We start from the raw sequence: 16708 nt of genomic DNA, 5'->3' as shown, positions 1-16708 counted from the left end.
CAACACCGGGGTGTCGTTGCGCCAGGCGGGAGGGAGGGAGGAGAGATTGTCCAGAAACCACAGTTGCAGCAACGGGAGGGGCGGGGATTTATGACACCAACTACAATGCCGTCAGCTGGGGGATAGGATTTTGGTGATGAGACAGTCTTAGGCTCCCCCCCTCCAGCACACATACTAGTCGTGTTTTGGCTGAACTGACTGGCAACATTTCTCCCAGCCACGTCACTTTAAATTTGATTTGAGTAGAGTGAAATATAACTATTGATTTGAGTGGAGTGAGTTTTAACAACTCCGTCCAAATGACTGAATGCATTAGTCCAAGTGTCCAAGTGTCTTAATCAGTTCATTTTGGTAGGTCCTGTGCGCGGTAAACAGATCCAAAATCTTCTTATTGCAGTCCAAAAGCTTTGATAATCCAAAAATGACCACGTCTTCAAGTTGGTAGCCCGATTATGATGTCCCAAGAGGCAGAGAGGGTTAGCCTTATTGTGCTTCTTGACAAAAATATGCAATCCACTGATTAGATCCATTTCGAGTTGATTCGAGTATAGTCTGGCAACCGGCACGAAGCACAGAGCATAGCAGCGTCGGGCTTCATGGAGCAGTAGAGGCGGCGGTAGGAACGGCCTTGAGGAGCCTGGGGAGAGGAGAGAAATGCGACCGTCTCTGGGAAGGGCTGGGAAGGACTAAAAGTGTGCTGGCACTCAAAGTGTTAATATGGACTGAACCAAAGACAACACACTGTTAACACATTGTGCGGCAAAAACGTGATAATTCGTTATTGCCCGCCATGCGTTGTGCGCCAACAACGAATAAACACATTTTTGGGATCAATATTTCATTTTTTCGCCATGGCATTCATAATTCATCCAGCCTCCCTCCGAGACTGCAGCTGGACCCTGTCTGATATTGCAACGCCTCAATACCGCCGCCTGGTGGATGTTGGGCGAGTTACACTCCAAGCCAAACCGGAAGTGGCGCTCGGTGCATCGAGGAAATTCCTCCGGCAGTAATATATTGTAACGTGGATCTAGATACACACTCGAGTGCATGGGATCGCTTTCGAAACACAATAATCAATATGATTTCGGCGTTTATTGCGTCATACAAACGGGAAATGGATCTAGCAGATCGACGTCAAATAATTGGAATATTTTTCCTCCAGTCTCATCGTCGAACGGTAAGAGGAATATAATGTTATTTTCAACCCGATTGTTTATTCATTTCACGGCAATCCATCTGATCAACATATCAACTCATACTAAATAAAGCCGTTACTGACTATCAAGGAATTATAAACGACCCCCGCCCCCCTTTCCTTCACGCATGATGAAGCATAATGCATACCGATCATTTAAATTTTTTAATATAGCGTGTATAGGAAAGAAACGCCAATCGATAATCTATCATATGCATCAGGGCCTATAACTCGCGTTTTAGGAATTACTGCAGAAAACCTTAAAAACATACTTATATTCTCGACGGTACCAACACGACAATGTATGAATGAAAAAATATAACGTTCCCACATCCGGAACGATACATACCCAATGTTGAATGGGCCATAGTAATGTCGATATAGCTATAATATTTAAAAAGTTATAGCCCTGCAAAGAAGGTAAACATCTCCATAGGGTTACAGCACTGGCAGACTGGGCATAAGGATGGGTACAATGAATGGCAGACAATGTGTTAATATGGACTTAACCAAAGAAAAAATGGGGAGGGGGGGTTCTCTTGTGGTAGTTACCTTGGACTTGTCCGTCAAGAACTCCAGGTAAGAGTAGTTTCCATATGGGACAAGACGATATCTGTGGAGGAAGTAACAATGGTTTAGTGATTAATTCAGTCTGTACACAGGATTTACATTTACTTCTCATTTTCTAGTTGTTTTTCACAGTCTAAAACAAAATTGATCCAGGGTTTTCACAGTGGATTCAAACAGCAAACGGATGCAGCAGTGGCCATTGCTCAGTCTCAGTGAAGATACTGGTACTAGGGGTGTAACGGTACACAGAAGCCACGGTTCGGTACGTACCTCGGTATTGCAGTCACGGTTTGGTACGATTTCGGTACAACAGGAAAAAAATATTTATAATTATTATTATATGTTTATTATTATTATTAAATATAATAATACTCTATAGGCTTGCCGTAGTATAATTAATAATAATAATTTAGGACCTGCTCCGAGGTCATCAATTGGCACACATGCGATGCATGCATGCAATTCGTATCTGCGATTAACCCATCCCGTCGCCCTTCCCCCCCAAGGGCAGCCGGGAGCAGACAGGCGTCAACGTGAGCCGCGCCAGGGGACCAATCCAAGTGCTCCTGTCCGTCTTCGTCAAGGACGCCACAGCGTTAGCGATCTTGTTGTTGTGCATGTTTTTCCATTGGGTTTATCTTATCGGGGGGGAAACCCTTGCGAGCACGGGGAGAACATGCAAACTCCACACAGAAAGGCCTGGGAGATACCCCACCTGGGTAACTGGCATCATGGAAACCTGGTCCCCAAGCGGGAATCGAACCCTGGACCTTCTTGCTGTGAGGCGACAGTGTTAACCACTACACCACCGTGCCGCTCTAATAGTAGTAGTCAGTGATACTGGTGTCATTCTGTGTTCAGGCATCCACAGAGTAAATTAATTGCCTAGTGCACTTCTTTTATTTTTTGTTTATCGCTTTATTCTACTGGGCAGTCCAGTAGAGAGAGAGAGAGAGAGAGAGAGAGAGAGAGAGAGAGAGAGAGAGAGAGAGAGGTGAAACGGGAGACAGAGTGGGGGGAAGACATTCGACAAATAACGACGGGTTCGGGAATCGAACCCGGGTTGGCCGTGCCGCGACTCAGCGCGTTATGTGGTTCGCCTCCTACTGCACCTTTAACAACAACTTAGTTTCAGTTTCACTTATAGAGGATTTAACTTCACGTGAAGCCGAGACTGAAGAATACTAGAGAACAGATGACATGTTACACAACAATAGCAGAGGATTATCAATATTTTGGATTTAAACAGTAGCAGGCAGCAGCAACTGGAGAGGAGCTCAGATGATCTGGTGGTATGTGTTAAACTGCAAATAAGACAACCGTTATCTTTCATTCATGTTTATTTCACGCTCCATAGCGTAGTGGCCACAGCCTTCCTCCAGTCCGAAACCAGTGACGCGCAACAACAGCGCCCATTCAACTTTATACAGATTACCGTAATGGCTGCAGTAGAAGTGAACTTAACAGTATGTTGTGCTTTTATTTGTTCTCCGATCAGCTGTGAGACTCCGCGGTCCGCCAGAAAAGGTTGACGTGTGTTCGCGCGTGCGCGTGTGTCTTTTGGTTAACATTATTGGGCGAACAAGAAAACTAAAGAAAACTGCAAAATTGTAATGACCCTGCTGTGTTAAACATTTAGTTAATTCATCATGGTTTTGTTTTAGGGACAAATAGGCTGTAGTAAACAGGAGAGGAGGAGGGGAGAGCCGAATGCAGAGTGTCAGTGCGCGCTGTTGTTAATTCTGTCCGCTTGTCATCTGAGACGTATTCAGCGTATGGCTGGATGTACCACACCATGACGGCCGTACCGTAAATTTGCGGGACGAATACACGTACCGTTACACCCCTAACTGGTACCATATGAAACTAGACAACCTAAGGCATCCAAAGTAGCAACCTCGTCATGCTAGCCTGTCAGACAGGGGGCTAAATAAGACATCTTCAAAAGGGGGCCCTTGACCTCTGACCTCAAGATATCTGAATGAAAATGGGTTCTATGGTAGTCAAGTCTCTGTTAATCCCATGCAGTACAAACACTATTCTAAACATGGTGTACTTGACCATTCCTGCATACTGGGGTCCCTAATCTTGGAATTGCATAATATGTGATGATGTTAGTCCCCATAGTAGCCATTTAATTGTAGTGAGACCATGTACGATATGTGAGAGTGTGTACCTCTGGAAGCGCAGGCCCATCTTGTTAGCCTGTGTGTGTGCGTGTGTGTGTGTACCTCTGGAAGCGCAGGCCCATCTTGTTAGCCTGTGTGTGTGTGTGTGTGTGTGTGTGTGTGTGTGTGTGTGTGTGAGAGAGAGAGTGTGTGTGTACCTCTGGAAGCGCAGGCCCATCTTGTTAGCCTGTGTGTGAGTGTGTACTTCTGGAAGCGCAGGCCCATCTTGTTAGCCTGTGTGTGTGTGTGTACCTCTGGAAGCGCAGGCCCATCTTGTTAGCCTGTGTGTGTGTGTACCTCTGGATGCGCAGGCCCATCTTGCTAGCCTGTGTGTGTACCTCTGGAAGCGCAGGCCCATCTTGCTAGCCTGTGTGTGTGTGTACCTCTGGAAGCGCAGGCCCATCTTGTTAGCCTGTGTGTGTGTGTACCTCTGGAAGCGCAGGCCCATCTTGCTAGCCTGTGTGTGTGTGTGTACCTCTGGAAGCGCAGGCCCATCGTGTTAGCATGTGTGTGTGTGTGTGTACCTCTGGAAGCGCAGGCCCATCGTGTTAGCATGTATGTGTGTGTGTGTACCTCTGGAAGCGCAGGCCCATCGTGTTAGCATGTGTGTGTGTGTGTGTGTGTACCTCTGGAAGCGCAGGCCCATCGTGTTAGCATGCGTGTGTGTACCTCTGGAAGCGCAGGCCCATCGTGTTAGCATGTGTGTGTGTGTGTGTACCTCTGGAAGCGCAGGCCCATCTTGTTAGCCAGCGCGTGCAGCAGCAGCACCGTTTGTCCCCAGGCTGCGTTGATCTCATTCCACTCCACAGGGACGCTGGGCAGTCGCCCCAGACGGAAGTTGTTGATGGTTCCAAACTGACCGCTGTGCCTGGAGGCAGACACACAAACAAGTGGAAATCAACCCCCCCTTTTCTGCAGCATGTATAAGAGGTCATCGTGACTCAAACAGGTCCGACATATTGGACTGGTAGTCATGTAGGGTTAGTTAAAGGTCTATAGGGCTGACATATTGGACTGGTAGTCATGTAGGGTTAGTTAAAGGTCTATAGGGCTGACATATTGGACTGGTAGTCATGTAGGGTTAGTTAATTAAAGGTCTATAGGGCTGACATATTGGACTGGTAGTCATGTAGGGTTAGTTAATTAAAGGTCTATAGGGCTGACATATTGGACTGGTAGTGATGTCGGTGCGTTTCCCTGTAGGTAAACAGCACTGTGTGTGTGAGTGAGTGAGTGAGTGAGTGTCTGCGAGTGCGTTACCAGATGTGAAAGGTGGCGTTGAAGACGTTGGTCTTCTTCAGACGGTCCAGCTGACTCTGACAATAACGCATCTGGTTGTCGACGCTCTTCATCTCATCGTCGAGCTCCAGCTGCTGCCTCTTAAACTCACTGTACTCCTTCTGATACCTGACGCACACAAATACACACTATTATATAAGCCATTGTATGATAACAAATTAACACCATTTGATCAACTTATGACAGTTGAATTGAAACAAGTCTTGGGGAAACTCTCTTGTCCCAGAGATGATACTTTATATCTTTCTGAATAAAAGGTCAATGGAAACTGACTGAGAACATCACTGCCTGGTTTGACAACTGCACTGCCCAGGACAGGAAGGCTCTAGACTAGAGAGTAGTGCACTTCGCATACATGCAGCAAGAACAGAGAGACTCCGACTCAGCTTCTTGCCCCAGGCCATCAGAACACTGATCTCTCCACACACAAGCACACACACACCACACATCCTCACTTGCACTCTCTCACACAAACACACTACAAAAAAGGTCACTTTAAAAACACAAATGTATATTTGTATATTATTGTATATAGTACTCATTACTTTAAATCCTTAGCATTGTATTTTATTCGTATAACTTTTTATCATGTCTATTTTATTATCTATACTATTTTATTATTTGTATTTTTGCACCACCTTCATTTCACTACATGTCTTGTGTATGTATGTACTGGTATGTGACAAATAAATCTCTTGAATCTTGAACACGTCTTCCGTCAATGACTGGAACAATCAACACAAATGACCAAAGTACATTAGTACTCAGTACAGTAGTACATTAGTACAGTAGTTTACACAATACAGTATGTCCCTTAACCCCTTAATTAATACCAGCCTCTCTACCTTCATCCATCCATCCATCTCTTACCTCTTCATCCATCTCTACCTCTTCATCCATCTCTACCTCCCTTCATCCATCTCTACCTCTCTTCATCCATCTCTACCTCCCTTCATCCATCTCTACCTCTCTTCATCCATCTCTACCTCTCTTCATCCATCTCTACCTCCCTTCATCCATCTCTACCTCCCTTCATCCATCTCTACCTCTTCATCCATCTCTACCTCTTCATCCATCTCTACCTCCCTTCATCCATCTCTACCTCTCTTCATCCATCCATCTCTACATCCATCTCTACCTCTTCATCCATCTCTACCTTCCTTCATCCATCCATCTCTACCTCCCTTCATCCATCCATCTCTACATCCATCTCTACCTCTTCATCCATCTCTACCTTCCTTCATCCATCCATCTCTACCTCCCTTCATCCATCCTCTGTACTGACTGTAGCTCCTCTGTGTCTAGCTGCAGGGAGTGACTCCTCTCTGTACTGACTGTAGCTCCTCTGTGTCTAGCTGCAGGGAGTGACTCCTCTCTGTACTGACTGTAGCTCCTCTGTGTCTAGCTGCAGGGAGTGACTCCTCTCTGTACTGACTGTAGCTCCTCTGTGTCTAGCTGCAGGGAGTGACTCCTCTCTGTACTGACTGTAGCTCCTCTGTGTCTAGCTGCAGGGAGTGACTCCTCTCTGTACTGACTGTAGCTCCTCTGTGTCTAGCTGCAGGGAGTGACTCCTCTCTGTACTGACTGTAGCTCCTCTGTGTCTAGCTGCAGGGAGTGACTCCTCTCTGTACTGACTGTAGCTCCTGTGTCTAGCTGCAGGGAGTGACTCCTCTCTGTACTGACTGTAGCTCCTCTGTGTCTAGCTGCAGGGAGTGACTCCTCTCTGTACTGACTGTAGCTCCTCTGTGTCTAGCTGCAGGGAGTGACTCCTCTCTGTACTGACTGTAGCTCCTCTGTGTCTAGCTGCAGAGAGTGACTCCTCTCTGTACTGACTGTAGCTCCTCTGTGTCTAGCTGCAGGGAGTGACTCCTCTCTGTATGTACTGACTGTAGCTCCTCTGTGTCTAGCTGCAGGGAGTGACTCCTCCCCTGGGCCAGGTCCTGGGCCACAGTGGCCCGCTGCTCCTCCACCGTCTCCAGCTCCTGCACCAGCGCCTCCTCCTCCTCCCTCAGCTGCTGCAGCTCCAGCAGGAGGCTCTCCTCCTCCTCCACCTGCAGCTGAGACAGCAGCTCCAAGCACTGCCTGGAGGAGAACACCACACACTATTTTATTGCCTATAATTATGTCTTTCTACTATTACCCTGCCCATACCTCCCCCCCCTCCTCCATGCCGTTATGATGCCTGAATTTCCCCAAAGGATCAATAAAGGAATATCTTATCCAGACAATATTTAACCTGTGTTTGAATGCGTTTCTCACTTGTAGTTCTGACACTCGTTCTCTGTGATGTTGAGCTGTGTGTCGAGATGATCCAGCAGGGTGTCAGTACACTCCTCACACAGAGGATGGTCCACCTCAGCCTGGCCTGACATGATGTCAAACAGGTCACTGGTCACCTGAGAGGAGAGGACAGGATATTTTAGTATTATTATTTATTTAGAAATGTTCTCTCTGTCTCGTCTCTAAGCTGTCTCCCTCTCCCTGTATTATCCCCACTATGTCGTCATTGTGAAAGTCCATGTACTGCGTTTGTCCCTGTACTGTGTTTGTCTGTATGCTTGCTATAATGCCATGTATGTAAAGCACTTTGAGATTCCTAATGTAAGGCACTATATAAAATAAATGCATTATTATAAGAGAGTAGAGGATAAGAGGGGACAGGGGAAGAGAAGACACAGGGATTAAAGCAAAAAAAAATCTCCTGACTGAACTTTTTTTCAGACCAAGTCATATTCTTATTTTAACCTCCACTGTATATCTTTTTTTAATAGCGTTAACGTTTTAAGGGAACTCGATTATTCTGAACATCTTTTCTATTGCCAGTTTGTTTTTACGTAATATCAATGCCGTTTTCAATTAATTAAATAAAACTGATACTTTGCAAGGGTTGACTCTGACTTTGTCATACAAATAAATCTACATACTGTAACCTTTCAGTGCACGTTTTTATTTACAGTACATTGTGACAACTGAACAAGCAGGGAACACAATTTTCTTTTTGGCTTACCAGCCAGGCAGATTCTTTACCAGCCAAAAATGATAAATAGCTTTTTAGTATATCGCCATGTGTTATTATTACTATATAATACTCTCATATGCAATTTTCAATTAATATAATAAACAACATAAGGAATATTAGCATCATTTTGAGTGGACTGAAGGAATGAGTCAGCATTAATAGTTTAAAATACAGATAATTTATTAAAACATATATAGTGTAGGGCTGTCCCAAATACCATTTTACAGGCTTTGAATACTCCTTGGTGTTTCCGAACGCGTATTCGAATACTCTCTCAAAAACACTATTAAAAACAATAAGATTAACATTTCATAATTAACCAATCAATCACAAATCATAAGTGTTGGCTACCATTCTGTTCTATCCAATAGCAACCCAGGACGTCACGTCAAATTGCGTTGGCAACATGCATTCTGATCATCGTTGCACTACCAGTATGCTTCTGCGTGTATAGACAATTGTGTGTACGTACATTCACACGGGGAACCAATCTTTTTCGTTTTCATTTAAAAAAAAAATCTAGTTAGTTAAGCTAGCTAATATTTGTCTTCCTTTGACTTGTTGAAAATGTCTAGGATGCAAATGTTGAGATTGTTGGTGAACAAGCGACATTTACGCATATAACGTAGAACATTAGCGCATATTGCTCCGGTCAAAAATAGTTAATAAAAGTTGAGACGTATGTAGTACCTACTTACTGCTGGTCACAGGAGTCTTCAATAACGTTTGGATGGTAATCAATTTTGTGAATACATTGGTTGAAACAACATATTTGTTGGCAGACGACTCCTTATAAACACTGCTATCTAAAGTTAGCAAGCTAAGCGTGCATAGCTCGACCTGGCTGTGTAACGTTGTAACTTGTGTTCCGCTGGGAAAGACCGTTCATTATTGCATACAATTTGAAGTAAGAGGTGCACTCCTCTCATGCTACGAACGGACACACGTCTAGGGATGGGTACCTTTCACATTTGAACCGATATCGGTACCGGTACCTGTGAATCGATACCGGTACCCAACGGTACCTTTTTTCCGGTACTTTAGTCTCAAGAAATTTAATTTACCTACCTCAGTCGTAAAAAAAAATCCAAACTTCAAATAACTACAATTTCGACAGTTTTCGGCTTGTCATTGCTCCGATTGCTTTGTTGTTGAATCAAATCAAATCCTAGGTAAGCATATATTGTGCGTGTGAACGTTGACATGAAAAGAAAAAGGGAAAAAATAATAATAATAATAATAATTTACTTTTAATTTAAAAAAAAAAAAAATCGGTTTCTCACTTGATTCGATACTCTGTAGTACCGACGTGTTTCGGTTCGGTACCTCAAAAGTACCGAATTCGGTACCCATCCCTACACACGTCACATAGCTTTACCCCCCCACCCCCCACTCTCCGCCCTCCCTCCCAACCCCCAAATCCCCTCCCCTGAGGGTGCTTCCTGAAACACACGGACTCTCGGCTAGAGGAACATTGTAACAACAAATGTGCTTGGTTTGTATAAATTTAGGGTTGTGCCATTATTACTATGCAAATGTAATAATTGTGATTAATTTCCTGTAATGAGTTGTATGTGTCTGTTTCTAGCATCCTAGACATCCAAGGACAACGATGTAAATAAGTCACTGCGCCTTTTTCGTTCCTATCCTTGACAAAAATGTATAATAGAGTAATAATCTGTATATGTTTTTTGTCTAAATAAAAACCTTCAACCTTCAACTGCTGACACAGAAGCTATTTATTTTATGCTAATTCAGAAAGTTGGCTCCCAATTTTTGTACACGCCAGGGTGCCGAGTAGCCTCCATAATTTACCAGCCAAAGAGTAAATCTACATGCCATTGGCACTTGGCGGGTGCTTATTTTGTTCCCATCTACAAAGCATATTATACCAGGTAGCCAATTGACGGAAAATCCGTCACGACTCCGAATCAAATTGACGGAAATCTCAAGACGGAGCGCTTTAATCCCTGACACAGCAGAAGAGAGGACAGGGGAAGAGAGGAGAATACAGGATAAGAGGGGACAGGGGAAGAGAGGAGAGGACAGGAGAAGAGAGGACAGTGGAAGAGAGGAGATGACAGGAGAAGAGGAGAGGAGAAGAGGGGACAGGGGAAGAGTGGAGAGGACAGGAGAAGAGGACAGTGGAAGAGAGATGACAGGAGAAGAGGAAACGGGAGGAGAGGACAGGAGAAGAGGACAGTGGAAGAGAGGAGATGACAGGAGAAGAAACGGGAAGAGAGGAGAGGACAGTGGAAGAGAGGAGAGGACAGGAGAAGAGGAGATGAGGACAGGAGAAGGAGAGGACAAGAGAAGAGGAGACAGGAGATGAGAAGAGAAGAAAATGAGAAGGAGAAGAAAAGAGAGGAGAAGAGAAGAAGATGGGACAAGATTCTCACCTTCAGCCTTCGACTCAGGTTCTCCATGGTGCTACCATCAGAAGCTTCTCCAATCAGAGTGAAGCTGTTGGCGCTCTCTGTGGACATCATCCTATGAGACAGAAGCCTGACTTAGCACCTGTGTGTCCGCGGTATGAAGACATTCTAAAGCTTCTGGCCCTGTTCACACTTTTTTTTATCCACTTATTTTGTATCCAGAGTAGGGATTGGCATACATTTTCGAATAGTCATTCAATTATAAAAAGATTTAATCGTTTTAATCGTTTTGTCTAAAAAATATATATTTCCCTTGTTTTTACCAGCACCTATACAATGTAGTGTATTAACTGCTACACAACTGAACGGCATGCTGGGTACAGGTAGCTAGCTAGCCAGGCAGCATAACAGTCTGTTAACAGCTGGGAGAACAGAAAATAAAGATGAAGAAAGACTGGACAGGTTACATGGTAGCAACGTTTTGTACGTTTGCCATGTTGTTTTACTAAGTTCACACATTTGAAGCATCAGTGATGTAACTTTCAGAATGAATGCCTTTATTCCAGGAAATACAATAGTCTGGTCCACTAGCGTTAGCCGTTAACAATGACAGCAGCCAGCTAGCCTGGTCCACTAGCGTTAGCCGTTAACAATGACAGCAGCCAGCTAGCCTGGTCCACTAGCGTTAGCCGTTAACAATGACAGCAGCCAGCTAGCCTGGTCCACTAGCGTTAGCCGTTAACAATGACAGCAGCCAGCTAGCCTGGTCCACTAGCGTTAGCCGTTAGCAATGACAGCAGCCAGCTAGCCTGGTCCACTAGCGTTAGCAGTTAGCAATGACAGCAGCCAGCTAGCCTGGTCCACTAGCGTTAGCAGTTAGCAATGACAGCAGCCAGCTAGCCTGGTCCACTAACGTTAGCCGTTAACAATGACAGCAGCCAGCTAGCCTGGTCCACTAGCGTTAGCCATTAACAATGACAGCAGGCAGCTAGCCTGGTCCACTAGCGTTAGCCGTTAACAATGACAGCAGCCAGCTAGCCTGGTCCACTAGCGTTAGCCGTTAACAATGACAGCAGCCAGCTAGCACGCTTGTTGGATTATCTCGCGATTAAGTAAAAACAAATCAGGGGTTTTATACCCCCCATTTTATTTAGGAATTATTTTGTGTAATGTGCCATTTCAACATGCAAATAAGGAATATCAAAATAAAAGCACATGTTGAATTTGATCATGCATATTTATTAGAAAATGACATTAAAGCACTATGTTATCAATGAAATTAATTAATATTATCAACAAAGAACAAAGAAAATGTGCTTTGGCGGAGATCCGCTTCTACTCTGAGGCGAGATCTGTATTTATTTATGTCAGCGCCGAAAATCCGGCCTCACAGAGGTATGTTGATGCGAAGGGGACAAGCTTTCTCAGCGCAGCATTACACAGCACTGGGTACTCGTTCCGGACTGATATCCAGAACTTTGCGAGTGCCTGTCCAGTGAACTTGACTTTCAGTAGCGTGTCACACAAATCATTGAGAGCCTCCTGCTCAAACAGTGGGAGGCCTGCTGCGCCATGCGTAATGAACGGATCTTTGATCCAGTTGTCCAAATTGTCTGCGCTCTCTCTCCGAAATTGTTCAATGAGCCCTTCTAGTGGCTTCAATTTTTTTTGTTGCACCATTCTGTTCCTACAAAAAGCCATCAAGCTGAGTAAATACCCCAAAGTCTCTGCTGATTATCCTGGAGTACCACTAATGGAGTTTCTTAATCCAGCTCTCCATTTTAGCTGCGAGTCCAAACAGGTCTGTGTCCCGACCTTGTAGTCCCAGATTCAATGCATTGAGGCGGTCAAAGATGTCGGCTAGATATGCCAGCCATTCATTATCAGCACATTTCTCTGGCAATGGGTTGTTTTTGTCTGCAAGGAAAATCTGCGCTTCTTCTCAGAGTTCAAAAAGGCGATTTAATACTCTGCCTCGAGCGAGATAGCCACCTTACTTCAGTGTGGTATAGCAGCTGGTTATGCACAGAGCCAATTTCATTGCGGCCAACCGGCACCGGTTCCGACAACAAACCTATCCATTGAGAGTCCAGGTTACACACAATAGACCGGCCATGGGCTCCGTGCTTATACTGTACATGCGCAGGATGTAGTGAGATGTGTATTAGAATACATTTGTGTCGGCCTCCATTGATGAAGGGTTGAGACATGGCAAATACACACAGCTGCCAGGTGGAAAACTTTTTTTTACCCCCCGCCCCCCCCCCCCCCCCCCCCCTTTGGGTCGCGACCTGTAGTTCGAGAACCGCTGGTGTAGATCATTAGTCTCAGTGGGTTAGGGTTAGATCATTAGTCTCAGTGGGTTAGGGTTAGATTATTAGTCTCAGTGGGTTAGAGTTAGATCATTAGTCTCAGTGGGTTAGGGTTAGATCATTAGTTTCAGTGCTGTAGTTTGTGTTATAGGGTCTGAAACTCACCTTGCAGGAGGAATGTATTTCCTGGCCACTCCATCTTGCTTGGATTCCACAAAGTTCTCCTGAGAGGTAAATAAAAGTAATTGACAGGCTCAGGTACGACACGAAAACATTCATCTGATGTTGAGGACATCGTTTCCTGCTGTGTCAGGCAGCATCTTATTATATACTGTGATCCGAGTGTATGTGTGTCGCAACGACTCACGAGTACTCGAATTAATTACTTTAGTGCTCGAGCAATTGTGGAGATCTATTTTTAGAACGCATCTTAAAGAGCATGGCAGCAGCGATAACCAGATATTGCGCGGAAACACACACAACCAATTTTATTAAGTTTCGCTCTGCGGACATAATGCGCAGCAATATACCAGATACTTAATGCATAGTCAGTCAAAACAGTCAGTTAGCATTTGTAATAATTACATTACCTCGACTCTGTCTGCAGCAGGTCTCTCCGCTCATGGAACGGCATGTCCTTATCAATAGTCTATGAGCGCTACGCAAAATGGGCGAAATGTTGTTGGCACAATTTGGAAAGGCATAAACTGCGTTTAGATAACGCTAAGCTAACACACTTTTCACGGTAACACGTGTACTATCCATGCTGCACAGCTTCCAGCAACAAACCTACGCCATGTGGGATTTCAGAGCGAGTTTTCTTGCCAGGCACAAACAGGCACTTTTGGTGGATGTATTTGGTGGTAATCGAGCACCGTCAAAAACCACTGAGTTCAGTTGAAACGGTGAGTACTAGATATACTCGCATCCCATCCCTAATACCGATCTGGAGGGGAAAAGGCACTTTGTGTTTGTGGAAGAGAGTGGGTTTGGTCATCTTTTACACAGGTTCTTTAATCAATATTTACTAAGCAGAACACTTTCTCCCATTCCATTCTCTTTGGGAAATGATTGAGGATCATTAATCACCTCAGTCCCTCCCAGAAGAGCTACATTAAAAGCTGGTAGAACTCTAGTCTAGCAGCTGGAGGCAGGAGCAGGGACTGAAGGAGCGTGGGAGAGACCTACCGGACTGAAGGCGCGTGGGAGAGACCTACCTCTGGTGCCGGCTCCCCTTCATGGCCGTCAGCCTGTTTGCTGGGGGTCACCGTGACCAATGGAGCTGATGGAGGAGAGAGAGGATTATTGTCTGTCATTTCTCTTACGTTGATGTATTTGACCAAATTCTGTTCATAGTGCAACCGAGTGGATTTGAACCTGGGAGTGGATCATAGGATCCACAGGCGGCCGCACTAACCAGCTGAGCTAAAGGGGACGACAGTGGGTCCGATTACTTTCCAAGCAAGACACTTAACCCCCCCCAACTGCTCCCGATGAGCAGGTTGGCACCTTTGCGTGAATGTGAGGCATAATTTCTAAAGCTCTTTGGATAAAAGAGCAGTCCATTTACCATTTAAAGGGTCTGACCAGCAGGTGCTGGTTGACTGCGGCCGACTCATCCATAGTTTACAATTGTAATCTTTTATGTCATTTTGTTTCGTCTTGGACACACACCACAGTCGACAACAATGAGAAGCCACCTATTCTCTGTCCTTGCTCCACAACGGTGGAATGAACTTCCCACCACAGTTAGTGTTAAGACAATGTCTATATTTATGTTTTGGTTTATAATTTCAATTTGAGAATTGTTATTTTTTGTAAAGTTGTAGGATTTCACAAGATGGCAGTCAGCCCTGAGCGCGTCTATATTTTCTACAACGGAGTTCGGCGATTTGCGAATCTGATTGGCCACTGACGTTTCTGGTCATGTGCCCCAAATAGCGTGACAAGCTGTGTCTTTGCCCATTTCCGCGTCGAACAGCCTGCAAAGCACCTGGCGTTCTATCTCCTAACCCTAACCCTAACCTTAACCAACTTCGAAAGAGTGCCTAAGCTTAACCGTCGGAATCAGGGCAGGCGTTCTATCGCCATGCTCTAAGACAAACTCTAACCTTAACCGACTTCGAACGAGCGCCTAAGCCTAACCAGAAATGACACTGGCCAATCAGATTCGCAAATCGCCGAACTCCGTTGTAGAAAAATAACAGGCGCCCTGAGCTGCTGTGATGGTTGATTGCTGCAGGGGGTAATTGGCAGCAAATGGAATTCAGATGTGAATGCCATCTTGGGGTGGAATAGGCAGAGGGAAAATATTCTTTGCAGTGGAAGGACTAGTTTCCACGCCATTGGTATGTATATCTTGTCATTTTTGTTAATTGTCAATTTAAATGACTATAATTTATACCTGTAAAGGGCTGGTTTGTTTTTGATTTTGTGAGTTATTCCAATTCTCAAATGTTTGATGTACAGTTTAACAAAATAATTAGGTGATGCCAATTGGCAAGTTATTTTGTTTATTTGGGGTGAAGTTGTTCCAGTATGATCAAATAACAATGGTTGGTAAATTAATTGGGTTAAATGAAATTCAAACTAAATTTATTTGGTCTGTTTAAATTCAAATATATTTGGAAGGAAAAAACAAAGCATGTTTAATGAAAAAGACTAAACTTGAAGGAAATATATTTTATTTAGCATGCAATTGTTATTTGTGGAGTGGCTAATTTTGTGTGTCTTTCTATAAAGGTTTTCAACCTACTTTCAACCTACTTGATTTCAATGATGATGTGTGGAAACAATGAACAGTCATTAAATCTGGAATAATTGGAGTAGAGTTGTCCAGCGTCCTCTGTTGATGTTTCAAGCCATGTTTAGACAGCACTGAGACCAAAAACCTACTACACCACTAAGGTACCCATGTACCTGTCAAGATACTTCCCAAAATGCCAGTGAATACCACGACCACAACACCAGAGGGAGTTCCACAAATCATGTCCAACCCAGATTCGGCTCAAACAAGGGACTAAACACGTTTTGCAATTATGCCACAACAATGTGGAATGCCATACCCACAGCCGTAAAATAATGTGAATCCCTACCCACCTTCAAAACCGCTCTAAGGCTACGTTTAGACGAGCGTTTTGTGAACAGAAACCGCAAAAGTCATCTTGCGGTTTCACTTTTAATTTTGCGTTTAGACTAGCGTTTTGGGGTGGAATTCTCTGTGCAGACGAGGCTGTAACGACGGAGGTCACACGATTGGCGCATATGTCACATGACGTGCTGTGAAGACCCGCCCTACTCTGCCTCTGATTCGCAGACTGTGGATGGGGAATGTGATTGGACCAAATCAGAGTCACTCACAGACAGTGGGTCCACTCACGCCGCGGGACAGATTCTTGTGTATTTAACCCTTTCACTGCCACACGACAGCCGGTTGTGTGATAGTAAAGGGTTAACCTTCTGTCGTGTGGCAGTGAAAGGGTTAAAAGTACTGCCAATGTAGCCTTCAGGTGATCTCCGTTGATATAGTCAGACATACTTGCTTTGTTTACGTCTCGGCTACTGGCGCATACCTGCTACGTAAGCAGTACGCGCGACCAGAGCCGTGACAACCCTTTCGTCATCGTTTTAACAGATTTATACGGTTTAACAGTTTAGACGAGAGCGCAAAGTAGGGCTGGGCGATATAACGATAACGATAAATATCGCGATATATTTTAATAATCGATATCGAATATCGAAATTAAAAAAAAATCGAAAAATCGTTT

The 16708-nt window shown here is 44.5% G+C and overlaps 1 protein-coding gene across 1 annotated transcript in view; it reads right to left on the bottom strand.

Annotated features, from left to right (window-relative positions):
* The window catches only part of LOC311238415 (beclin-1-like), a 36464-nt gene that overhangs the window by 17633 nt on the left and 2123 nt on the right, over positions 1–16708 (bottom strand). Inside the window, exons 3-10 of the mRNA XM_084326472.1 lie at positions 14159–14223; positions 13107–13165; positions 10654–10744; positions 7495–7631; positions 7123–7317; positions 5197–5343; positions 4655–4804; positions 1751–1811 (exon numbers count right to left, since the gene is read on the bottom strand). Of these exons, the coding sequence (XP_084182598.1) occupies positions 1751–1811; positions 4655–4804; positions 5197–5343; positions 7123–7317; positions 7495–7631; positions 10654–10744; positions 13107–13165; positions 14159–14223 (905 nt within the window). The remainder of the gene's footprint in view (positions 1–1750; positions 1812–4654; positions 4805–5196; positions 5344–7122; positions 7318–7494; positions 7632–10653; positions 10745–13106; positions 13166–14158; positions 14224–16708) is intronic.

The sequence above is a fragment of the Notolepis coatsorum genome (assembly GCF_963971535.1).
Source record: "Notolepis coatsorum genome assembly, chromosome: 12".
NCBI classification, from domain to species: domain Eukaryota; kingdom Metazoa; phylum Chordata; class Actinopteri; order Aulopiformes; family Paralepididae; genus Notolepis; species Notolepis coatsorum.
This window is presented reverse-complemented; position numbering and strand designations above follow the sequence as displayed.